At 35.4% G+C, this 26,075-nt stretch overlaps 2 protein-coding genes and 1 non-coding gene across 4 annotated transcripts; 2 read left to right on the top strand and 1 right to left on the bottom strand.

The window, feature by feature from the left end:
* The first annotated feature begins 8,382 nt into the window (after window positions 1-8,382).
* LOC104105056 (aquaporin TIP2-1-like) lies at window positions 8,383-10,658 on the top strand. Its single transcript, XM_009613286.4, has 3 exons — window positions 8,383-8,578; window positions 9,374-9,624; window positions 10,096-10,658. Exons 1-3 carry the CDS (start codon window positions 8,452-8,454, stop codon window positions 10,462-10,464), a joined length of 747 nt encoding a protein of 248 aa, XP_009611581.1. The 5' UTR covers window positions 8,383-8,451; the 3' UTR covers window positions 10,465-10,658.
* Window positions 10,659-14,419: 3,761 nt separating this feature from the next.
* TRNAN-GUU (transfer RNA asparagine (anticodon GUU)) lies at window positions 14,420-14,493 on the top strand. Its single transcript has one exon. It is a non-coding gene; the product is annotated as a tRNA-Asn (tRNA).
* A 43-nt stretch (window positions 14,494-14,536) lies between these two features.
* LOC104105055 (uncharacterized) lies at window positions 14,537-20,919 on the bottom strand. Of its 2 annotated transcripts, XM_009613284.4 has the most exons (14): window positions 20,714-20,916; window positions 18,685-19,105; window positions 18,398-18,489; window positions 17,939-18,097; window positions 17,443-17,779; window positions 16,858-16,976; window positions 16,686-16,758; window positions 16,401-16,621; window positions 16,263-16,319; window positions 16,017-16,179; window positions 15,783-15,902; window positions 15,535-15,705; window positions 15,033-15,092; window positions 14,537-14,957 (listed from the first exon to the last, which is right to left on the bottom strand). In XM_009613284.4, exons 1-14 carry the CDS (start codon window positions 20,755-20,757, stop codon window positions 14,835-14,837), a joined length of 2,160 nt encoding a protein of 719 aa, XP_009611579.1. In that variant the 5' UTR covers window positions 20,758-20,916; the 3' UTR covers window positions 14,537-14,834. The 2 variants fall into 2 exon arrangements, with proteins under 2 accessions (XP_009611579.1, XP_009611580.1); XM_009613285.4 differs by lacking the exons at window positions 14,537-14,957; window positions 15,033-15,092 and having other exon boundaries at window positions 15,597-15,705; window positions 15,788-15,902; window positions 20,714-20,919.
* Window positions 20,920-26,075: the final 5,156 nt, after the last annotated feature.

The raw sequence follows: 26,075 nt of genomic DNA, 5'->3' as shown, positions 1-26,075 counted from the left end.
AGATATTGAAGGCTACGATGATCAGTAAATACCTCACACGAGACACCGTAGAGATAATGCCTCCAAATCTTCAGCGCATGAACAATGACTGCCAATTCTAAGTCATGAACAGGATAATTCTTCTCGTGAACTTTCAACTGCCGCGACGCATATGCAATCACCCTGCCATCTTGCATTAATACTGCACCAAGCCCAATGTGAGATGCGTCACAATATACTGTATACGATCCTGAACCTATGGGTAATACCAACACTGGCGCCGTAGTCAAAGCGATCTTGAGCTTTTGAAAGCTCAACTCACACTCGTCTGACCATCTGAATAGGACACCTTTCTGGGTCAGTCTGGTCAATGGGCTTGCTATAGATGAAAACCCTTCCACGAACCGACGATAGTAAGCTGCTAAACCCAGGAAACTCCGGATCTCTATAACTAAGGTAGGTCTAGACCAATTCTAAGCAGCCTAAATCTTTTTAAGATCCACCTTTATGCCTTCTGCCGATACAACATGCCCCAAAAAGGCAACTGAGCTTAACCAAGACTCGCATTTCGAAAATTTAGCATATAACTGATTATATTTCAAAGTCTGAAGCACACTCCGAAGATGCTGCTCATGTTCCTCTCGATTGCTGGAGTAAATCAAGATATAATCAATGAATACAACCACAAAATAATCCAAATAGGGCTTTAACACTCGATTCATCAAATCAATAAATGCTACTAGGGCATTTATCAACCCAAATAATATCACTAGGAATTCGTAATGCCCATATCGAGTCCAAAAAGCTATCTTAGGGACATCAGATGCCCTAATCTTCAACTGATGGTAACCAGACCTCAAATCGATCTTCGAAAATACCTTGACACCCTGAAGCTGATCAAATAAGTCATCAATTCTTGGCAGCGGATATTTGTTTTTGATAGTGGCCTTGTTCAACTGTCGATAATCTATACACATCCGCATAGAGCCATCTTTCTCCTTTACAAATAGTACTGGTGCACCCCAAGGCGAAACACTAGGTCTAATGAATTCTTGATCAAGCAAGTCTTGTAACTGCTCCTTCAATTCTTTCAACTCTGGCGGGGCCATACTGTATGGTGGGATAGGAATGGGCTGAGTGCCCGGAGCCAAATTAATATAGAAGTCAATATCTCTGTCGGGTGGCATTCCCGGCAAATCTACAGGAAATATTTCTGGAAATTCATGAACCACTGGTACTGAGTCCATGGAAGGAACATTCACGCTGGGATCACGAATATAAGCCAAATAGGCTAGACACCCTTTCTCGACCATACATCAAGCTTTCATATAAGAAATAACCCTGCTGGCAGAATGGCCAGAAGTTCCTTTCCACTTTAACCGATGTAACATCGGCATGGCTAGGGTCATTGTCTTGGAATGACAATCCAATATAGCATGATAAGGTGACAGCCAATCCATACCCAAGATGACATCAAAATCTACCATATCAAGAAGTAGAAGATCCACACTAGTCTCAAGACTATCAATAGTAACCACACACAAATGATAGACATGATCTACTACAATAGAGTCTCCCACCGGTGTAGATACATACACAGAAGCACTCAGAGAATCATAAGGCATAACCAAATATGAAGCTAAATAGAAGGACACATAGGAATAAGTAGATCCTGAATCAAATAGAACTGAAGAATCTATATGGCAAACTAGAATAATACATGTGATCACAACATCAGATGACTCGCCTCAGGCCTAGCTGGAAAAGCATAAAATCGGGGCTAAGCCCCACCACTTTGAACTACGTCCCTGGGACGGCCTCTAGCTGGCTGGCCTCCACCTCTAACGGTCTGACCTCCACCTCTAATGTACTGACCTCCACCTCTAATGGCCTGACCTCTACCTCTAGCTGTCTGACCCCTACCTCTAGCTGTCTGAGCAGGCGGTAAAGCAACCGGTGCCGGTATGATGGCATGAGAATCCTGCCGAGATCTGTTACTCGCCAACCTAGGGCAATACCTCCTGATGTGACCAATGTTCCCACACTCATAATACCCATCCTGATGTCGTGGCTGCTGAAGCTGAAGCTGACCCGAATGGGCCGGATAACCGTTGTAGTGACTCTGGAGTAGTGGTGCACTTATAGGAGATGAATGTGCACTAAATGCTGACTATCCAGAGTAAGGCATAATAGGACCGTGGCTCCCTGAAACACCGTGAGATGCCTACAGTGCTGAATGAAATGGTATGGGAGGATGACCCCTACCAAAATTACCTCTGCCTCCAGACGAGGCACCACTAAAACCACCGAACTGACGAGGCCTCTTATCAGACCTCTGCCCCCTCTCTTGTGCAAGAACCATCTCGATCCTCCTCGCGACATTAGCAGCCGCCTGAAAAGAAATCTCACTTCCGGTCTCCTTGTCCATCTGTAGCCTGATAGGGTGAGTGAGTCCCTCAATAAACCTCCTCACTCTCTCTCCCTCAGTAGGTAGTAAAATGAGAGTATGACGGGCTAAATCCACAAAACGGGACTCATACTGGGTAACAGTCATATTGCCCTGCTATAGACGCTCAAATTGCTTACAGTAATCCTCTCTCAGTGTGATAGAAAGGAACTTCTCCAGAAATAGCTGAGAGAACTTCTCCCAGGTAAGTACAGGCGATCCAACTGGTCTAGTCAATGTATAATCTCTCCACCACCTCTTGGTGGAACCCGTTATCTGAAATATAGCAAAATTAACCCCATTGGTTTCAACTATACCCATGTTCCGCAGCACCTCATGGCAGCAGTCAAGATAATCCTGTGGGTCCTCAGAAGGTGTACTACTGAAGTGAATTGGAAAGATCTTGGTAAACTTATCCAGTCTCAATAAGGCCTCAAAATACATGGTGGGCCTATCACCGGTCTGTGCCGCAACAACTGGCTGAACTACCCCAACTGGTGGGGCTGCTGGAGCTTGATTCTGGGGAGCCATCTGCTCCAGAGCAGGAGTAGTGGGAGTTTGTGCTCCTCCTCTAGCTTGTGAGACGGCTGGTGCCACTGGAAATGTACCATTCGTGGCCACGCCCTCCATAAGACTTACCAAATGGACTAGAGCGTCCTGAAGCACTGGAGTAGCTATGAATCATTCCGGGACCTGAACTGGTCCAACTGGTATATTTTGAACTGGAACCTCCTCCTGAAGGTCCACCTGAGGTTCTACAACAGAAGCTGCTGCTCGAGCTCTAGACTGAGTTCTACCTCTGCCTCGGCCTCGGCCTCGGCCTCTAGCACGACCTCGGCCTCGACCTCTACCCCTGGCCATAGTTGCCACCGTGGGCTCTGGTCCCTGTCCATCGGTAGATGTATTACGTGTTCTCACCATCTGCGAGAGAATAAGAGTAGAATGGTTCAATCATCGATGATAGAAATAAATCGCACAACAGAATAAGAAAGAAGTGTTATTATTCCTAAACTTCGTAGCCTGTGAGATATAATTACAGACGTCTCCGTACCGATCCTTCAGACTCTACTAAGCTTACTCGTGACTCGTGAGACCTATGTAACCTAGTGCTCTGATACCAACTGTCACGATCTGAAATTTCCACCTTCGGGACCGTGATGGCGCCTAACATTTCACTTGCTAGGAAAGCCAACGTTAGAATAGTATTATCCATTTTAAAATAATTTTTAAATTTATTATAACAAAGAATTAAAAGCGGAAGTAAAGTCTAAAATGTAGTGAATAATCCATAAAATAACGGTGTCTAAATATCATCCCAAAATTTATGTCACAAGTGTACGAGCTTCTAGAATAATACAAATACAGGTCTGAATAAAATAAAGCTGTCTGAAAAGAAACACACAGCTAAAATAAGGTAGACGGGGACTTCAGAACTGCGGATGCTGTGTAGTTATACCTCAAGTCTCCTCTGAATAGCTGAAATCCGAGCAAGTCTATGGTACGCCGCTGGGACCAACTCTGAAATCTGCACTTCGAAATCTGCACAAGAAGTGCAGAGTGTAGTATCAGTACAACGGACCCCATGTACTGGTAAGTGCCGAGTAATCATGTCACTTACAATAACCTGTGCGCAATAATAGTAATAACAACAATAATGGAAATAAATCATGTAACTCATTTTAACAGTTGAAACCAATTCAGCAGTCATAACTAATTATTATTTCCATTAATTTTCGTTGTAACGTGCAACCCGCTCCCACAACATATTTATTTTCAATCCTCCCATATATTTATTTTAATCAAGTATATATATAGACTTTTAAATAAGTCTGTTGTGGCGAGTAACCTGATCCCCCAATATGGACTTTTAAACAAGTCTGTTGCGGCGTGCAACCCGATCCCCCAATATAGACTTTTAATAAGTTTGTTGTGACGTGTAACCCGATCCCCCAATATGGACTTTTAATAAGTCTGTTGCGGTGTGCAACCCGATCCCCCAATATATTCATTTGAATCAATTCTGTTGCGGTGTACAACAAGCTCCTCCAATATATCCATTTACCAATTCTTATAGAAGAAATTTTCGCAATAAATACAATAATTAATATAAAATTTTAAAACAACAAGCATACAATAATTGTGATTTAATTATAAAATAAACAATGACAAATAGCAATTTATTATGAAAATCGTGGAGAAAATAGGTAACTTACTATTTAATATGCTAAATGTCAAGTAGTAATTAATGCACATAAATCAAATCAGCATGTAGCAATTATTGCAGGAATTCAAGAATTTATATTTGACAAAGAATAGGAGAAAATTAATTATCATAACAATTAATTCGTGTATTAAAACAAATTTAGGATTTTCAAATAATTATGCAAACAATTAAATTGACGATGTATAGACACTCGTCACCTCGTCTATACGTCGTTCACATACATTTCTCATAACAAATAATTTAAGGGTTCTATTCCTTCAAGTCAAGGTTAACCACGACACTTACCTCGCTTTGCAAATTCCAATCAATTACTCGACCACAGCTTTTCCTTTTGAATTTGTCTCTAAAAGCGTCAAATCTATTCACAAACAATTCGATATACTCAATACAAATCATAGGAATTAATTCCATATGAATTTACTAATTTTTCGGATAAAAATCCGAAATTTATTTTAATATTCGATAGTGGGACCCACGTCTCAAATCCCTGAAAAACTTACGAAATCCGAACACCCGTTCCGATACGAGTTCAACCGTACAAAAATTATCCAATTCCGATGTTAAATGGACCTTCAAATCTTAAATATTTATTTTTGGAAGATTTTATAAAATATCTGATTTTTCTCCCAAAATTTCACGGATTCATGATATAAATAAGTATGGAATCATGAAATATAATCAATATAGGATAAGGAACACTTACCCCAATGTTTTCCCGTAAAAATCGCCCAAGAATCGCCTTACCCGTGCTCAAAAATTGGAAATGGTTGAAAATGGGATGAATCCCATTTTCTAGAACTTAAGTTTTGTTTCTCGAATTTTTACCCTTCGCGAACGCGGTCAGTGCCACAATTTTGTGCTACCCAAATTTTACCCTTCGCGAACGCGAGGCTTCAATCGCGAACGTGAAGCTTTGCACCTCGACCCTTCGCGAAAGCGTTCCCTCTATCGCGATGCGTCCGTCCAATTTGCTCTTCGCGTTTGCGAGAGTACCTTCGCGAACGCGATGAAGGAATTACCAGTTGTAGAAAACCATATTTTCTAAGTTCAAAATCATCTCGTAGCCTATCCGAAACTCACCCGAGCCCTCGGAGCTCCAAACCAAACATGCACCCAAGTCCTAAAATATCATACGAACTTGCCAAAATAACACCTAGAACTACGAATCGGACACCAAATCAAAGAAAATTTTTAAGAAAACTTTAAAACTTATATTTTCATAACTGGGCGTCCGAATCACGGCAAATCAACTCTGTTTCTCACCAAATTTGACAGACAAGTCATAAATATTATAGTGGACCTATACCGGAGTCCGAAACCAAAATACGAACCCGGTATCAATAAATCCAACATCAGTAAATTCTTAAAAATCATTAAGCTTTCAAACTTTTAATTTTTCATCAAAATTTCATATCTCGGGCTAGGGGCCTCGGAATTCGATTCTGAGCATATGCCCAAGTCCCAAATCACGATACAGACATATTGGAACTATCAAAATACTGATCCTAGTCCGTTTGCTCAAAATGTTGACCAAAGTCAACTCAGTTGAGTTTTAAAGCTCTATTTCATATTTTAATCCATTTTTCACACAAAAACTTTCCGAAAAATTATACGGACTGCGCATGCAAATCGAGGAATGATAAATACTGCTTTTCGAGGTCTTAGAACACAGACTTACTTATTAAATTTAAAGATGACACTTTGGGTCATCACAATTTTGGATTTTCGATTTTGAGCTTATAAGTTGAGATGTTTCTTCTTTTTACAAAAATAAATATCCAAATGAAGTACCCGTATTAAATTGCCTGAAAAGTTCCTCATTCTCACTGTAATCATCCAAATAAAGTATTCAAGTAATGAAATTATTATAAAAAATACAAGATAGGCATTAATACGTCCGATAAGACGTAGAAATAGTAAAATCATGTCCAAATAGAAAATATGCTCATAGTAACTTAGTAATTAATATTGAATATATGAGATAATATCTAAGGTATTGAACTTATTACTATTGACATATGGATAATGGACTAAATATAAAGTATAAGAATTTCAGATTTTTGGATATCCAAAAGTTCAAAGTACCAAATCGAATATCCAATCCAAAATCCAAAAAATTTAAAAATTAAATCCAAAATCCAATTCATAATCCGAAAATCCAAACCAAAAATCCAAAGAATTCAGATTTCGATTTGGATTTGGGGTTTGCCAAACTATACCCACCCTTATTTATTTGGACGTTTTTCTATTATATATAGTTTATACTTATTGTATATAATTCTTTTATTAAGAGACATGGTTTTCACGTGCAACACACGTATCTTGAAACTAGAATGTTTATAAAAGTTACACACACACACACACACACACACACACACACACACATATATATATATATATATATATATATATATATATATATATATATATATATATATATATGAAGGTAGTATGTTAGCATTGTACCCATTTTTAAATTCTAGAATTTACCCTTTAAGTTGCATTTATCATTTTATTGTTTCAGGGATATTTTTGTACATTTAAGCCAAACAATCTCCTTCAATTCTCCCCTTTTGTTACTCTCTTTTACTTTTGAAGAATTAACTCAAATAGCCGCTCATTCAATCACTTAAATTAAAAATAGCTGATATGGACGTATAATATACGTATTATATATGTATAATTATATATAATTTATGTATATGGCTAGAAAAAGTAAAATAATGAATATGACCGGCTATTTGTAAAGATCCCTTTACTTTTCAGATCTCTCTCCCGTGGGAACTTTATTATCCCCTGTTTCCGGCTAAATCAAATTCTAAATTAATCATGAGCATAGCAATAATATGAATCATTATCTTGGGTCATTACCAATTGCATATTTTTGTGATTATTTCAAGGACTACTGTAAGCAATGAATCATGGAAAACGAACAAATAAAAAAAGATTCAAAGTTTCAGGCTTCCACTACTTGTCCGAAAATGAAGCCGACCCAGAAGGAAAGCAAAAGGAATGGCAGAAGAAAAGAGGAAACATGAGGAGTTCGCTGGAGAAACTGGGACAAGGAATTCGTCGAAAAAATAATCGACAAGAACAATTCTGCGGAATGAAATTGTCGGAAAAGAAGGAATAGAGAGGTCACGTGATGAAAATTTACATTGGTATAAGTGTATAGACAAAAACGTCCTCATTATTAAAAAGATGGTAAAGGATATTTTGAGAATTTAAAAGCAGGTACAACTCTAAGATACTACTTTCATGTACTATGGTACATGTTAGCAAGACCCATTTTTATATATATATATATGACCGACTAAAAATACTTTTCTATTTTAAGTCGATTAAAACTAATTGCATTAATTTGCCTGTCAAAATATATATATACAAAAATATATATATTTTATCGATTATTATTTTATGAAACAGCAAAAAATATATATTTTTCCTCGGCCCACCCACCCAAAATGTCTTATTGATGGGATCACATGGATGATTATTTACGAGCTTCGAGACATTTCCATAAAAGCATGTTATTGACAGCTAAGTTTTGTAACAAACATCAGCATTGGATAAGCATGTTCATGTGTATTCTTATGTATTTCCCTAATAACAAAAAGATGCTCGTACCACCCTACAGCATACTACAGGGGAAAACTCAAGAAGTGCATTAATTGACACCATATTTTATTGTAATATTTTCAGTATATATAGGGTGACAAAAGGGCTCTTCAAGTCATCCAAAAGCTTTATCTGCTATCTGTCTATTAATTTGCTTCATAGAAGAAATTATTATTCTCTGAAAATGCCTTGCATAGCTTTTGGACGTTTTGACGATTCAGTTAGCTCAGGGTCTATTAAGGCCTATGTTGCTGAATTTATCTCTACCTTGCTTTTCGTCTTCGCCGGAGTTGGTTCCGCCATTGCCTACAGTTAGTAACTCTCTTTATTTCGTTCATTTATATTACTCGCTCCGCTTCAATTTAGATGAGATAGTTTGACTCGGCACAAAGTTTAAGAAAAAAAAGAATATTTTTAAAACTTGTGGTCTTAAATGCTTAAGAGGTAAAAGCTTTGTGGGGCAATAACATTTGTGTGATTATAAAAGTTTCGTATTAAGGGTAAAATGAGTAAAATGAAGAGTTTAAAGTTGAATTATTTCTAAATTTAAAATTATGTCATTTATTTTGGAACAGACTAAAAAGGAAAGTACCTCGTCTAATTTGGAACGGAGGGAATAATTTATTACTACTAATACATACTAATGAGCTCAAATACGTTACGTAGTTTTGTTTACGCTGAAATATTTTTTTTGTTAATATTGGTACGTAAAGTTTCTTAACGAGAAAGTAACGCTCACTTTTAAGTCATAATGATACCATGCATAGAGCTAGCAATTAACATGTAAATTAACAAAAAAATATATACCGTCAAACCTCTCTGTATAACATCCTTATTTGTTCCGATTTTTTTTTGGATATTATAACAAAGTAGTATTATAGCGAATATATATTATAACATAACATAAAAATTGATTTCATAAAAAGCTTGATTTTTAAAGTGAATGAATGTTATATAATGATGTTGCTATAGATAGATGGAGAGCTTTTACAACACCTATTATATACATAATACCCTGATATGGTAAGTAACTAGTTATAGCTGGTAAATCTACGCTACTCGTTTGGGTATTTTGATTTTGATTGTTATTCTACATAAAAATGCAGACAAGTTGACAGCAGATGCTGCTCTTGATCCGGCGGGGCTAGTAGCAGTTGCAGTTTGCCATGGATTGGCTCTGTTCGTGGCCGTTGCTATTGCCGCTAACATCTCTGGGGGTCACGTTAACCCAGCTGTTACTTTTGGTTTAGCTCTAGGCGGCCAAATCACCATTATTACGGGCTTGTTCTACTGGATTGCTCAGCTTTTGGGCGCCATTGCTGCTTCCTACCTCCTCAAATTTGTCACAGGAGGATTGGTAAGTCCTTCTAAGCATATAGTATTTCTTAAAATATACTTAGCTAGCTTAGATATATAGATTTGGTTAAAACTTGAAAAAAAAGTTTTTGAAGTTGTGTTGAAAATAATTTTTAAAAATTGAAGTTTGTGAGTGAAAAAAAAAATTTCACCCAAAAAATGTCTTAGACCAATTTTTGGGAATTTGAAAAAAGTTTTCAATTTCGAAAACTGATCAAATTCCATGAATAAATATTGTTTTCAAATGTTTTTGAAAAAAAATAGCCAAATTATTATAAATAATGCTTATAATAAGAAGTTGGATACTCTTAGTGATGTGAGGCATTTTGGGGAAATCATGCGAGGTTGGTCTAAAATGGACAATATCATGCCATATTAAGAGTATTTTTAAGCCGTTTTAGTCCAATATTTATATCCTAATTGCCATTTTATGTAACAGAATTTGATATTTATGGTTAAATCAAAATTTCAGGCTGTTCCAATCCACGGTGTGGCAGCTGGAGTAGGAGCAACCGAAGGAGTTGTAATGGAAATTATTATCACATTTGCATTGGTATACACAGTGTTCGCAACAGCAGTTGACCCAAAGAAGGGAACATTGGGTACAATTGCACCCATTGCCATTGGTTTCATTGTTGGTGCTAACATCTTGGCTGCCGGTCCATTCTCCGGCGGTTCAATGAACCCGGCCCGCTCTTTCGGTCCAGCAGTGGCCAGTGGCAACTTCGCCGGAAACTGGATTTACTGGGTTGGACCACTAGTTGGTGGTGGTTTGGCTGGTTTAACTTACAGCAATGTGTTCATGAACTACGACCACGCCCCTCTCGTTAGTGAATTCTAAAAAATTGTTTGAATTTGATTGTGTCGTGAATCCCATTTGCCATTTGTAATAAAAAGAAAGACAAGCAATTAACATATTGCTTATTCTTTCTTTTTTCCTATTTACATTTTGTATTGTTTTTCTTCTTCCTTTCGAACCTTTGTAGAGATTCAACTTTGATGAAATGATCGAAAGATGCATGAGATTTGATGTGATTGCAGTCATTCATTTATATTGTTGTGCTTCTGAAATTGAGTTTAATTTTTATTTAATAATGATATAATCTTTTTATAACAAGTACGTAACTCGACAAGAGTATTTAACTTATACTATTGGATAGTTACATGTAACCACCAATAAGTAACTTGGCAAATAAGCTTAAACTACACTTCTTTACACCACGTAAGTGCACATTAGTAAAATGTTAAATTGACTCTAAGTGAATTTAGTAACTTACAAAATAAAAGCAAATAATTTGCATATTAGTTAAATGTATTGATATTCGTGATACAGTAGTAACTTTTAGCTTTTGGAGAAAGTGTCTCTTAATTTAGACTTTCCCGAATTCACGTTTGGTAATGAAAACAAAGTGTGATTAATAATCCAACAAACAGATCGATGCTAATCGTTATTAAAGGGTATATAATGCCAGTTTTATTTTGTCAATAACTGTTGACTTTTGGCTTAATGATTGATCATCTTGCCAAATAAACACTTCTTACAGCATGATCCATTCGTCATGTGAGTTGTCTGAGCTCGAGTCAAGCTGTTTACCCGTAAAACGGTACAATTGAATTTGTTCGTATTTTCTAGACAAATGAGTTAATTTGATTCAAAAGATAATAAAATAACAGTAAAAATATAAAATACTTAACCTTAGAATGTAGATGGAATAACAGAGCTGATGAGTCCAAGACTGAGTTCATCAGTTGTACTACCATACATGATTCCGATCCCTGGATTTCTGTCGATGAGTCCAAATTTGCGCATCTGCTTCCGCGTTGTCTTCCCTCGGTATATGAGTAATTGACCACTCTTGGAATCGTGCCAATAAAGCCTGAACTTTTACCACGTATTGTTGCATACGCTCTTCTTTGGTGTCAAAAACTCCGTAGACCTGATTCACCGCCAACTGCGAATCACATTTGATTTCGATGACTTTAGAGTCAAGTCCCCGGGCCAATTCAAGCCCTGCAATCAAAGTTTCGTACTCTGCTTCATTGTTAGTTAAAGGAATCGTTCTGATGACTTGCCTTAAAGTTTCCCCTGAAGGCGTGATCAAGACTATTCCGAGCCTGGACCCTTTTACGTTTGAAGCTCCGTTCTCAAATAAGGTCCAAACTCCTGATATCGGTTCTAACACCATTATTGTCTCTTTGGCTGCCAGAGGCAATAGTCCCAGACTGAAATCGGCCACAAAGTCAGCCAAGACTTGAGACTTAATTGTAATCCTCGATTTATATTCTATATCGAACTCGCTAATTTCGTTGGCCCATTTGGCCAATCTACCCGAGAGCTCGGGTTTATGGAGGATATTCCTCAGAGGGAAAGTAATCACCACAGCTATCAGGTGACATTGGAATTGGGGCCTCAACTTTCGAGTGGCGACTACGAGAGCTAAGGCCAGCTTTTCCAGATGTGGGTAGCGAGTTTCTGCTCCCGTTAAAATTTTGCTAACGTGATAAATGGGAGATTGTGTACCTTCGTCCTCTCGGACTAAAACTACACTTACCACGACTTCTGAAATCGCGAGGTAGACTAGCAACGTTTCACCTTCTTTTAGTTTTGAGAGCAACGGAGGGCTTGACAAATATTTTTTTCAACTCCTTCAAGGTTTGCCGACACTCTGGTGTCCATTCGAAATTATTTTTCTTTTTGAGTAGTGCGAAAAAATGATGACATTTTTCCGATGAACGAGAAATGAACCTGCTCAAAGCTGCCAATCTTCCTGTGAGCCTCTAGACTTCCTTTACATTAGACAATTGATCCGGGATGTCCTTTATGGCCTTGATTTTATCAGGATTTACCTTAATTCCCCTTTGTGAGACTAGGAATCTTAGGAACTTACCCGAACTGACCCTGGACGCACACTTCTCGGGGTTAAGCTTCATATTATGCTCCCTGAGGATGTCAAATGTTTCTTACAAATGCTTCAGGTGGTCGCCTGCATTCAAAGACTTAACGAGCATATCGTCTATATATACTTCCATAGTCTTTCCTATTTGTTTTTCGAACATTTTATTCATGAGCCATTGATAAGTGGCTCCAGTATTTTTTTAGCCCGAAGGGCATTATGTTGTAAGAATATGTACCGAAATTCGTTATAAACGAATTACTACAAAACCCATATTGTTATTCACGAATACTAATTTTAGCATTGCAGGATTAAAAAGGACAAACGAATTACTACAAAACCCATATTGTTAGAATACGGGTTAGAGTCGAAATCTTAAAAAGGAAAGGGGAGATCAATATACTTTACAAAAAGGTACTACTAACATATTTTTTTTTTTGAAGATGGTGAGGGGTTAGAGGGGAGATGGCGTACTACTACTAACATTTATATAAATGAAATTAAGTAAACTAATCAAACGAACATGTTAATAGTACTAGAATGCAAATAGAAACATTATTTTTTAAATAAGAGTAGAAAATAAATTTTACGAGTTGGATGAAATATCCGTGAAAGTGTCAAAATATATACTCCATAATAGCATATACATTAATAATTGTTCTTTATATTATAATATAAAAATTGAATTACTATATTTGAATGTATATATATTTTATATTAGTCAAGGAAATAGCAAATTCGATAGTAAATAGCGGGAGAGGTCGATAATAAATAGCTAGAAAAGGAGCTCCATGGGCTCCCTAGAAATTACAAGATATTGGATAGACGGAAAATATTTTAGGTTTGACAAAATCAGTACAAAGAAGGATGCTAAAAAACAATTCTTGAATAAGTTATCACAACCTCCACACCTGATCATACCCAATTGAAAAGGATAAAGTTACTGACTAAAAATAATCTAAGAGAGATGCATGTCATAGACTTCAAAGCTATGCTCAAAGGCTGCTCAATTCCCATTACATATAACTTCTGCCTTCAGCACAAATAAAATCTCAAGTTCAAAAGGTATGCACTCTATTTTATTACAAGCTTAAGTTAATTATAACTTTATTATAATATTTATTTGATTAACTGGGTCCCAGGGACATGAGATAAAAATATATATGTGAAATAATCTTAGCACAAAAATTTAAAAATCAGATAACATAGAGGCTATCCACCATTTAGGTTGGCCCATACTATTTGATGAATATACTTTAAGGCTCTTTTAAAAGGCTTAATTGTTGTTAAATAATATCAAGATAGTGTTGCCGTTGAGAATTGACGAAGAAATAATTAAACCAAATTATAAATTTAGATACAAATTAATTACTCACATAGTCGTCGGGCCCGGGCTTAGCCCGGGCATAACCTGCTAGTTAATATAGAAGGGGCAATTATTAGAACTTAAGCTTTTGGGGCACTATACAATTTTATCCTTTTAGCCTTTTTTACTGCTCCATTAGCAACTTCCACCAAAATTATATATGCAATCAGATATCTATTTGCTAGCGCCCCCCTCCCCCACCCCACCCCCCCAAAAAAAGATCGTTATGGAAATTGAGCAAAGCATCCTACAAATTCAGTAATAAATACATTGTAATTTGAAACAAATAAAAGAAGAAAAACGAAGATATTCGTTAATTAGTTTGATTCTCTATGAATTAACACCTATGGCTCACTTGACCTTGTCAATGCTAAAGCGAATTGAAAAAAAACATATTGTTTAATAAATCCAGAATAAAGATATTTTCCTGATGTAACTTTGTTTTGACTAGGTTGTTTAATAAATATTTGTTGCCTTTGAAAAAATATTCCTTATTTTAGAAATCAAAATTATTTAATGCTCGCTAATTCCGACAGGCTGGAATAGCTCAGTTGGTTAGAGCGTGTGGCTGTTAACCACAAGGTCGGAGGTTCAAGCCCTCCTTCTAGCGTACGAGTTTTTTTTATTTGTCAGTCAGTGTACACATCAAAATATTGCGGACAAAAATGAATCCTTGAAACTCAGAAAGCTTCATTTTAAACCATGGCCAATATGAACAATTGTCAGATAATGCCTAACCAAATACACTTGATCAAAGTTGCTTTCTCTAGAACTAAATTTAGCAGGATTTGTGTGTAAAGGTGCTTTTGAACGAAGTATTCTTTCAGTTTCCCCTAATAGCCAGTTTCTTGCATTGGCTACAATGAGGTATATGCAACTCGACTTGCCACTTTACAGAAAGTTGAGCCGAACCAAAACCATGATACTAAAGTTGTTTCCCACAGCTTTCATTCACTTTACAGCTTTAAAAGAAGGGTCGTCACTGCTGCTCCGGGCTTGGATTTCCTTCTTCTTCTTCGTTCTCTTTAATTGTTTAATTAGATCAAGCCTTTCGGAAGAATAAGGAGAAGGAATCTGGGAACACAAAAAAAAATATATAAGCACATAACAGCAGGAGGAATAATGTGTAGAATGATAGATTACAGTTACCAAGCTCGGGACATATTTCTTGATCGCGGCTAGCATGGCTGCATGACCTACGGCAGAAACCTGTTAGATTTATCAAAGTGAATCTTTGAGAAGCTCTTTGTGAGAACAATAGGGAAGAAATATTGTTCACATTGACATCCTGAAACTAGATGAAAGTTGTTCGTGAAGGAAGTTTGTTGTACAGCAACTATTAGAATCAATACACTTCCATTAATACAATACCGTAGAAGACAAAAAAGTAGGAAGTTTTTAGTAATCTTGGGACCAAGATAGACATGGCACATTTTCCGACTCAATGCCTTATAAAAAGATTTTATCATGCTTATTTTTTAGTCCCTTAAACATGGTCATATCATCTCTGACATCTGTGAAATTACTATAGGCCCTAAACCATTTCTAGCATATAGCATGCAGTGGACTAGAAGACCAGTTCATTCAGCCAAAAAAATGAAGCTTTGAGCAGACAGACGGAAATCCATTGTTTCATATAGTTGATGCTTACAGGAAGTAGCATTAAGATGGTTATGGGCACAAGGTTAGCAATATCACCCAGCGTTCTCTTCATTTTCTTTCCCTCCCTTTTTGTTAGTTGGCGGCCTTTCAACTGCTTTATAAGTAGGCTCAAAGCATCTGATATGTCCGTAAAGAGCAATTCAGTACCCATCCAGATATCCTAGCACAATGCAATACAAAGTTAACAACTGTAGAGCATACTCTTTTGATTTGATATGAATAACTGGAGTAACTTACCGTACTTGCAGATATCAGCTTGGTCGTAGATTTTGTTAGAAAATTTTGACGTGTTTTTGGTGCAGTAGAGCAATCCAACTCCACCAACATCAAAGGGTCCATCACACCGGAGCTGGTGGCCTGACATTCGATAAGAGAAATGAAAATTCTGTAAAGGGCTTCATAAACTACTATCTTGATGGTTTATTTAAGGATAAACTCAGTATAGCAGTCCCTATTTATTCAATCTGGTACCTGTATCTGATTCAATCTAGATCCATATTGATGATTTTCCATTTTTATCAACTCAGTTGGCTTCTCCTTCACTTCCAATATGATGGATGAACTCATGCCACCTTTAACAATCAAAGATGCTGCTGGATCAGATGCACTTCTTTCAGCAATTTTTTGCAGTTCTCTGCTCGAGAGAGATAGACAACACATTATTGGAATGTTGTATCAACAGAAGGTATCTTCTCTTATCCGTTAAAGGCAACATACCCTGTTCTATCATAAGCTGCCCAGTAGTCCTCCAGGCATCCAGAAAGCAGACTCTGACTAAAGAGATTGATGGAAATCAGCTAAAAAGTGAGCTACATTTAGACTTTCCAACAGTGCATTCTCAGAATGATTTGATACCTCTGAAGCAAGAAGTCCAGTAAATCTGCATCTAATGGCTGCTGCGCAGAGTTGCTATAGTGAGCAAATCCAGCTATAATATCATAGCATACAGTTAAAACAGTGTACAAGATTATTTCTTTCTCTGCTTGAATTGGATGTTGTTTGGATCTTCTTTTGTCACAAAACTTGGTAGCAGATGCAGCATAAAAGTCGAGCCATCCAATTTCATTCGCTACTACCTGCGAGAATTGTTCTAATCAATTGTTTATTTCCTTTGTCTTCCAAATTAATATAAGTACTAACCTCCATGAAGAGCTGATACTCGGACAGAGTGGAGAATTCAGGATGCATAAGAAGGCTACCGCATTCTAAGTAACTGCAGGGAGAAAGCACAAAAACTGTCCAATATCAATCAAATGAACAAACCACACTGACTAGAGTAGGGGAAAGTAAATAGGCTCTCTATTGTAGATACCTCAGAAAATCTTTAGTTTGCTCATCAAGATCCTTTACACCCATTTCTGAGAGGAACAATCTTGTCTCTCTTCCCAAATATGCAAAAAGCCCCAGGGTAGCTAAACTATTTTCCTGAACCTGTCAGACCTCGAAACTACAATCAGTTCAATATATAACTTATTTTATCAACTTCATAATTAACTGATGCATCCAAATTGTCGAAGAATCTTCATTATCTTTTTAGGCAGGGGAAACCTTTAAGTCTTCTAACTAACTATTTCATAATTATTGTTATTGTTGCTATCATCAATATGTTTTATAGAAATTATAGATATAGGGAGAAGAAGTTTATCCGTTAACCAGTTGCAATATAACGTTTCTTTAACATTAAAGACAAAATTTCTTATAACAAGTGCACATAACAGAGAGAATAAGAATCATAGACGTATCCTTCTTTCTCTGAATTTCAAAACTGAAACATAGTTTTATAAGGGAGTTACAGTGAGATATCATAAGTTTGTAGGTATTCCGCAGTTCTTATGCAAGAGTAAGAAGGAGATAGTTCACAACATTAATTGCCTCCAATCAATTAGTAAACGCTAACCTTCCCGTGAAAAGTATGCTCGTCTGTAATCACATTTTCTCTGTGGAATGCATTACTGAGTTTTCTTTGAACCAATCCTATCCAAAATTCTACATCTTCAATACTGTTACTTGGTAGAACCTTTCTACCAAAATGAAACAAGAAGTCTTCTTCAAATCCAGCCTCAGTTGCTAAATAGTGCAACTTATCAACCGAAACAAGTCTATGTGACAAGTTCATGAGCTCTACTAGTGCATCTTCAATTGAAGCTGTAAACAGAGGACAAGAAACTCTCCCTGAACCTAACTTCCTCACTGCAGTGCAACAACTTATAGCCAAAATATTTCCTGCAACACCACTGAATAATTCTGTATAAGATGTTTTAGCAACTGAGACATAAAGAACATGCCTGATATCAATCAGCATATTACTGTTAAAAACTTAAAAGAGCATTTGGTTGCATCATGATGACAGCAAATATAACCTGATAAGAAAAGAATGAATTTTAAGGACATACCTTCCTGCATAATCCACAGACCATTTCTTGAATAGAGGAATGAACATTCCCGCTATCCGTGGCAGCTCCAGTGTTCTAAACCACTGCACCAACTTTGTATTCCTCATATTCAACTGACTTTCGATGCGCTCCCCAAGAAAGTCGGTGATTGGGAATAGGCTGATGGAAAGGAAAAAGGAGAAGAAAATGAAAATAAGAATAAAGACAAGATCGCCAAAATGTGTCGTGCAGTTTCCTTCTCCAAATATAGAACACATGCACACACATAGGTGTTCATGATGTGAGTTCCATGATAAACAATGAATATCATCAAAAGAGAAAATAAAAACTGAGGGAGCGAGAGATTGATAGTCTTAAGTCTTAATTTTTAAACTACACAATAATACAAAGGTGTGGAAAAGTTCAAGATAGTCAAACTTTTTTTTTTTTTGATGAAGAGTTCAAGATAGTCAAACTTACATTTCATGAACAGAAGAAACATTGTTGCTGCGGTTACGAGAAAGAAACACTTCCACTTCTATTGCTGCTTTGAGCAAAGCATAAATTGCTACCTGTGTAGCATCATCTGCTTTTTATTTGTTGCATAGCTTCCAAAGTTCGCAAACTTGCCAATTATCATATTAATGAGCTAAGTGTTTAAGATAGAAAATTGACTCTGATATCAACCTTCACAATTTAAAAACTGAAAAACAAATGCAGTGTGTCAAAAATCTCTATTTACGGAACTGCAGGCTGCACTTCCATACCTGATACGCAATGCTTTTATGCCAGGCATGCACATCCACCCCAACCCATGCCATTGCAAGCTCAGGCCCATTTTTAGTCAATTCAAGGGTTTGCACTGCAACTGAAAAGCTTCTCGCAGATTCATGCAGCACCCACACAAGACAATTGACTCGACTGAATTCCAGCTCATTCTTGTTACAACTAGCTACAGAAGGATCCATTTCAATAATGTTTTGATCAGGGTTGCCTTCAGCTACCGCTGATCCTAGAGCTGCTGAAGTAATGCATTTCATTGATATCTTCTGGGACAATGATGCAGAAAGATATCCTTGCAGCATGATGTATTTTAGACTGCCAAAATCGTGGTCTTTCACATATATATTTGATGCACATAGTCTCTTACACACAGATTTTTCTAAGTTCCATGATTGGACAATTTCTCTGCAGCACAAAAGAGCCAATATTGAATTTTATTTAATGTCTGAAAAAGGAATCAGAGGTCTCAAGAACCTTCATAATCTACCTGTGTATTCTCACAAAAATTTAGACCTTTGCAAATGCATCTATTTATGAACAACTAAACCTAGTAGACTTGTTTGGATCCTTTTGGTGTTTAAAGTTTCCTGGCCAAATTCATCTAAGGTCGGTAGTAAGCTTTTCAGTGGAATGATTTGCACTCCCTTCAAACACAAAAGTGCAGACAGCTAAACTGAGGTAATTAAGTGATAACTTAGGACTGGATGAAGGACAGCCATCTACGAAGCATCAAATCTTGCATTTGCCATTTTGGATATACCACCATTGTATGCAAATATAGAGCTAGTACAAGAATGATAATACCAAAAACTTTTCCTTCCTTGTTCAGTTGTAAACATTTGGATCTTTTCCTACTGCACTTATTATTTCAATAAACCTGTTATGCTCCACCTCAAACTAGTTGGGGTTGACTACATGAGTCACTATATCCATGCCACTCTATTTGGACTTATTTCATGCGAATACTAAGTAAATCATCTTTTGAGCTAACTGAGGAGTTCTAAAAGTAAAATTTCTCCATAACTCACACTTATCTCCACATTGATATATAAGTCTCTTACACAGTAACAAGAAAAAAAAACACTTTTGTCAAACATCGAACTTGATGTAAGTGTAAAACAACTAAACCTTGAACCGTAATCCCAACTGGTTGCCACTATATGGACCATTGCTTGCACTGGATTTTGTTCTTTGCTTGATTTCACAAGATTGTATATCTTATGAAACAACTTCTCTCAATTTTGATTTTAGGTCTATCTCATCTCCTATTCAATATCCTCAATCATCATAATCACTTGATCACCTCTCATCCAATCTTCTCCTATTCTAATTTTCAATATGTACTACTTGTCTGGTTGTCCCCTTAGTCATCGACTCATCGTCCAATCTTGTATGATTGCATATGCATCTTTTTTAAGAACTTGCCATATAGTACGGTAATGAATGTCGTTCTATAGAACTTGTCTTTCACTTTATTAGACATCTGCATACCTCTCCACTATTCCAGTCAATTTACTCTAATTTTAGTTAATACATTTTCATCATCATGTTTCTCTGAATAAATTGCCTTACTTTTAATTTACTAAAAGAACAAAAGAGAAATTGACGCTATATATATATATATATATATATATATATATATATATATATATATATATATATATATATATATATCAAGGTTTCCTTTTTCATCTCCATTTTAATTGTAAGATCGATTCCGGAGAACAACTGATAAAGCAAAGCAATTTATCGTGAAACAAAACGAAATCCGCAAATCTACTCCACCATTAAACAATGCTTTATTAATTCCCCAACTGTGCGCATTTTGCCCCTCTATATCCGTCTCAGAAATGAATCTGATACTAAGCACATTACTTAATTAAGAAATACCAGAGGCAAAAAATTCGTTGACTCTTTAAGTTTAGCTGAGAGATTTCAGGATTCAACAAATGGAATTTGGTAAACATAATTGTAAATATAAAGAGAAAATGGGGGGCAATAGAGAGAACTTACTGATTGTGGAAACTGGAAGTTCGGAGAGAAAATAGGGAAGCCATGGAAAAAGCGAAGAAAAAGGGAAGAAGAAAATGGATAGGGGTGAAAAGCGAATATTTAAAGGAGCTTGAAGCGAAGCCATCGAGGTAGAGAGAGAAAGAGGATTGGAACACGAGCTAAAAAAGCTATCCCCCTTTTCGTTCTCCCGAAATTCCATTTTTTAGTTTTGATACGAGGAGAAACGACGCTACACTGTTTAAGAATTCAGACATTAATGGGGTACTAATTTTAAATATTACTCCTATTTAGTTTAAGAAATTTGTATTATAGTGATTGTATATGTAATTTTACACACGTAAATTTAATTTATCTAAATAAAGTACATTGAATTTCACTTTATACATAATAATTAGGACATGTTATAAAATAATAAAAGAAGAAGAGTAGCATAAAAAAGTAGAGAGACATAATTTTTATTGATTTGGGATGATTTACAATGGAATAGAACCCTTATATTTATAAAGAAAAAGTAACTTCGTCACCAAGTAACAAACCCTAGAATCTCTCTAAAATATAGATATTCACCATAAATATAATTCTATTTATAACACTCCCCCTTGAATGTATATTCAATAGATAATGTGCCTCGTTAAAACCTTAACTAAAATAAAACCCAGTGAAAACCATTTCTAGTGAAGGAAAAAGAGTACACATATCTAACAATACGCCTTTTGGTTGTCTCTTTAAAAATCTTGCAAGGAAACCCCAGTGGGACAAAATTTTGTAAGGAAAAAAGAGTACAACGCGTATTAACTCCCCCTGATGAGAGCATCAATTCACATCTTTGAGCCTTTGCATTCCAATCTTGTGCACCATCTTCAAAAGATCGTTGGTAGATATTTAATAATAAAAAATTAGCCATATTAACGTGAACGGATTTGTTTCATCATGAAATCACCATTCCCGATAAAGATGAATTGTCTTCATATGATCTTGTTGGAATCGTCATTTCAATATCATCATACAGGGGCAAAAACTTTTGCTATCATATTATCATGTAGCAAGATACATATGTGCACAAATTACACTTAGGATGTGGTAATTCAGGACCAAGAATTTCTCCAAGAATTGTATATGCTATAAACGTTTTAAATCGTTCATATGGATTGTCATATAAGTATAGTCAAATAAGCCATGTAAATAAACTTTAGATGCATATCAAGTTTTCATGGCATGCCAGACATATAAGATATATGAAAATGATTGCACACACACCGTTGGTTTTATACATTTGAGTGTTTGAACTACATGTCCAAAACTACATGCCTTTCATATGAAACCAATTCAACTTGAATTATTTCTTCGTACTTAAGATCCTCATATATATATATTTAGCGCTATCATAGATGTCGTCGACAAATATTTTATATCAGTTCCAACCTTCTTCTTTTTTCATAAAGACATAACATAGAGATCTCTTCATTTTATATTTTCAGGTACCTGAACCTCTCCTGAGATTTTATGAAATGTTATGTCGTGTGATGTTATAGATCACTTGCCTCCTTATTATGATCATTTTGATCATTTGCTCATCTTCTTTATCAAGAATTTTATTTGAAACTGATATGTCTATACGCTTTATGCATACCATAGATTTTGTCCTTCTAGGACTTATTCTAATAGGAGCACTTGGAGTGAGAATATAGTTACTTTCTTTGGGTCAGCAAATGCGTCCGACATGCTTTGCAATATATTGCAAATGAATTATCTTTTTATGAACTTCATATTATCTTATTCGAGGATCTAAATGTAGAAATGATAATTCATTCCACGTAACTTTTTCTCAAATATTTATCATCTCTCCCCCTCATGTTAGAAAAACTAGCTTGTTTCCTCAACTTTGGGAACCCATCTTTGTGTGTTATGATGTTAATCAAAATATACACCGCACATCAATAATAATAAGATGAAATTATTTGGTTCCTGGCCCTGAACCAGTTATGAGAAAAGAATGTAATATACTTTCATGTATAATGTATATCAAACTGATATAGATAACTTTGTTCTCATAAGCAATAGTTTAGCTATTAAGTGGAGGCGGTCAATAAATTATTTTGCTAAACCCATTGTGATGTAAACCAACTTATCAAAATAAACTTTCTTGAATAGAAAATCTGGAAATTATGCTCTAAATTAAATTATTGAGCGAGAAACCTGGCATTCAAGTTGCGGGTTGATAATAAACGCACATGTAACTATCTTATAGATGCATCTTTATAAGGTTTGCATGGCAGGTGAATGAGCCCATATTCACCTTGATAAATTCCAGAATTCAAGAGATTCAATCGCAATTTTAGTTGGTATAATAATCGCGAGAACAAGCAACACATGAGAATTCATGAAGAATCTTCTTCAACACTTACTCATGTGAATTCTCATTTATTTTGCACATCATGCTTAAATCAAGATTGCTCAATAGGCCATGCTTGATAAAATTATCTGTATCAGTAAACTTCAGGTTTACATTATGACATGTGCAATTATTACTTAAATTTCCAGTTTACTATGGCATGGGTATTATATATCAATAAACATCCAGTTTATTGTGTCTTGTAATTTCACCATACTTTATTTATGTAGTACAAATCAGGTAATAAAGCGAGTAATTTTTATATACATATTACCCTGCTAAAGTTATAGTGATATAAAGATATTAAATCTTCTCATTATTTATAATCTCAATATAACCAACCGATTTCGCGAATACTTTAAAAATTCAATAAGTTTCTTTGAGACTTACTATAACACAATGCCTTATTGATAATCAATTTTATTCCTCAAAGATAGTAATAATTGGCTCTTTTATAACTCTCAATTAATTTTGTACTACCATATATTCATCAACATCTATATGGTGAATATCTTTTAAAGAGAAAGTTATACCATTATAGTCATGGTCAAAATTATATGTAAGATTTGTTTCTTACATTACTGTTGTCCTTTAATAATCAAATTGCCAAAATATTTTGGCTTATAATAGGTACGTGACCAATGACCATTCATGTCATAATAATGACATTATTTTATTATTTCATCTCAAACCTTCTTCTAGAGGTGAGTGTGGTATATTCACTACCACTAGCACGTTCATATTCTTTCAAGAATAAATATGTATTTATAAATCACATGTTATCACATTCACATCATGAATGGACCATAATCATCTATATGTGCTTTACAAAATCCTATGTTAAATCGATGACAAACATTACTTTCACAGAGTGAAGGATTATTTTGAGAATCCTTATTATTCTCATTACCATAATGATGACGATTATAATTTCGTCTATTGCCACGTCCACATCCATTGATACCTTCACGGTAATGATTTTATCTTTTTTTAGACTTATTATATATTGCTACTACATTCTCTTAAGGGAATGAGAATGAAGAAAATTCAAGGGGACGAGTTTTCACTTTTTGTGCTCACAATCATACATGAATTTGATCATGGCAAGACAAAGAAATTTTACCACTTCGAGTAGTTATAATTTCTTACAAACTCTATTAGAGTTAATCAAACTTTGTTGTCTTTGCTTGTATTTAAAATCAAATTATAAAATTTTAAGAGTTTAGAAGAGAAAAATAAGGTAAAATACTTACCTTCAATCCAGAATTTATTCCCGAAGAAAGTTCATGGAACAATTAATAATCATTATGCTTAATATTATATACATGTTGAGCACCATGCATGTATTCCAAAGCCTGGTGACCAAAACAGATGCCTCTACTTAATTGGTTATAGTCTCATGCTGATAACGTGTTATAAAACAATAAAAGAAGAAAAAGAGTATTGCAGAGAAAAGTAGAGAGATATATTTTTTATTGTTTTGGGATGATTTACAATGGAATATAACCCTTATATTTATAGGAAAAAAGTGACTTAGCCTAGAATCCCTATAAAATATAGATATTCACCTTAAATACAATTCAATTTATAACAAAATATTTATATTTCGAACTCCTAAATTTTATAGAATGCAACTAATGCCTTTTATGAAAACAAAGAGAATAAAAAAGAATTGTTTTCTTTTTCTTAAATTTAATATTTGAAGATGAAAAACTTGTTTTTGATAGACCATCGGCCCAGGAAAAATAGATAAAAGAAAATGGAGAAGAGTGAAGGCCTTTTTGGAAAATTACTATAGAAAATGTAGAAGAGAGAAGGCCCTTTTGGAAAATTACTATTATTGTACCTTGCGTAGATCGACTTTTAGTTCACTATAGAAATTAGTTGCACAACAAAGATTAACATTCTACGTTAAAACCAATTGAATAACACAACAACTAGAGAAAAAGTCCAAATGCTGTCACGCTCAAAAGCTTAGAGATGAACAAGAATATTACAATGTCACAAATACCAAAGTTCTAAGATTCCTAGTATTAAATATAATATTTTGGTAACTAATTTTTCTATTAATGACCAATCGTAGCATTAAAAATCAGTAGCTGGTCTATCCTAGTATTAAATATTAAAGGAGCTAGTTTATCCTAGTATTTGTTGGATTATATATCGCATCAGAAACAATTTCAGTATCATATTCACGTGTAAATTAAATAATTAGCACATATGGAGATTATACGAGTTATCTCTTGAAGCGTGAACAAAACAGATCAATCACGGTCTTTAGTTCCAAAGTAGTAAGGCCACGATCTCCAGAAAAATGTTTTGAATATCTAGAAAGAGAGAATTTCGGGTGGCGAAATTTCAAGAAAAACGTGTGTAAAAAACGGCCAGCCCTATATGAGGTATATATTGCCACATTTTTAAGGGTAAAACCCTTTTTCAAAACCTGTTAGGTTTTCTTTTTCCACAAAGGAAAGATTTTCTTTATTTCCTACTATTTAGGCACAGTAGGGACCACAAAATTTAATTAATAAGGCTCCCTATTATGGAAATTTCTACCATAATAAATTACGAATTATTCCACTAAAAAATTCGTGATTGCACACCTTAGTTCAATTTCGAAATTCTTTCATAAAACCTTATTTAACTCCCCATGTTAAGATTCATATACTAATCAATCAAATTAAATCACTGACAATTTAATTTATTGATCACTTCCTTTAGAATTTCGCTTAACTTATTTCATGTGTTAGATACAAAATCCACTACCCGAGTTTACACGTGAAAACTTATAAACTTTCATAAAGAAGTATCATTAATCTCAAAAATCGAGACATGGATTCTATCAACTAATTTGTCACAACCCAAATTTTTCTCCGTAGGATGTCGTGACGACACGTAGTCTATATGACTAGGTAAGCCTAACATTTGTGCAGAATAGCAAAATATAAACTGAACTCAAGCCTCAACATA

This window comes from Nicotiana tomentosiformis, chromosome 6 (assembly GCF_000390325.3).
Source record: "Nicotiana tomentosiformis chromosome 6, ASM39032v3, whole genome shotgun sequence".
NCBI lineage: Eukaryota > Viridiplantae > Streptophyta > Magnoliopsida > Solanales > Solanaceae > Nicotiana > Nicotiana tomentosiformis.
Note: the sequence above shows the minus strand (reverse complement) of the source record. Positions and strands in the feature narration are given on the sequence as shown.

Bases quoted from the DNA above. Each gene is read 5' to 3' on its own strand.
- LOC104105056 (XM_009613286.4), top strand. From the start codon at position 8,452: ATGCCTTGCATAGCTTTTGGACGTTTTGACGATTCAGTTAGCTCAGGG. The intron at 8,579-9,373 runs GTTAGTAACTCT...ATAAAAATGCAG, and splicing joins TGGTTCCGCCATTGCCTACA to ACAAGTTGACAGCAGATGCT. The intron at 9,625-10,095 runs GTAAGTCCTTCT...TCAAAATTTCAG, and splicing joins AATTTGTCACAGGAGGATTG to GCTGTTCCAATCCACGGTGT.
- LOC104105055 (XM_009613284.4), bottom strand. From the start codon at position 20,757: ATGGCTTCCCTATTTTCTCTCCGAACTTCCAGTTTCCACAATCA. The intron at 16,320-16,400 runs GTATCAAATCAT...CAATCTCTTTAG, and splicing joins CTGGACTTCTTGCTTCAGAG to TCAGAGTCTGCTTTCTGGAT. The intron at 15,903-16,016 runs GTACCAGATTGA...ATCGAATGTCAG, and splicing joins CTAGATTGAATCAGATACAG to GCCACCAGCTCCGGTGTGAT.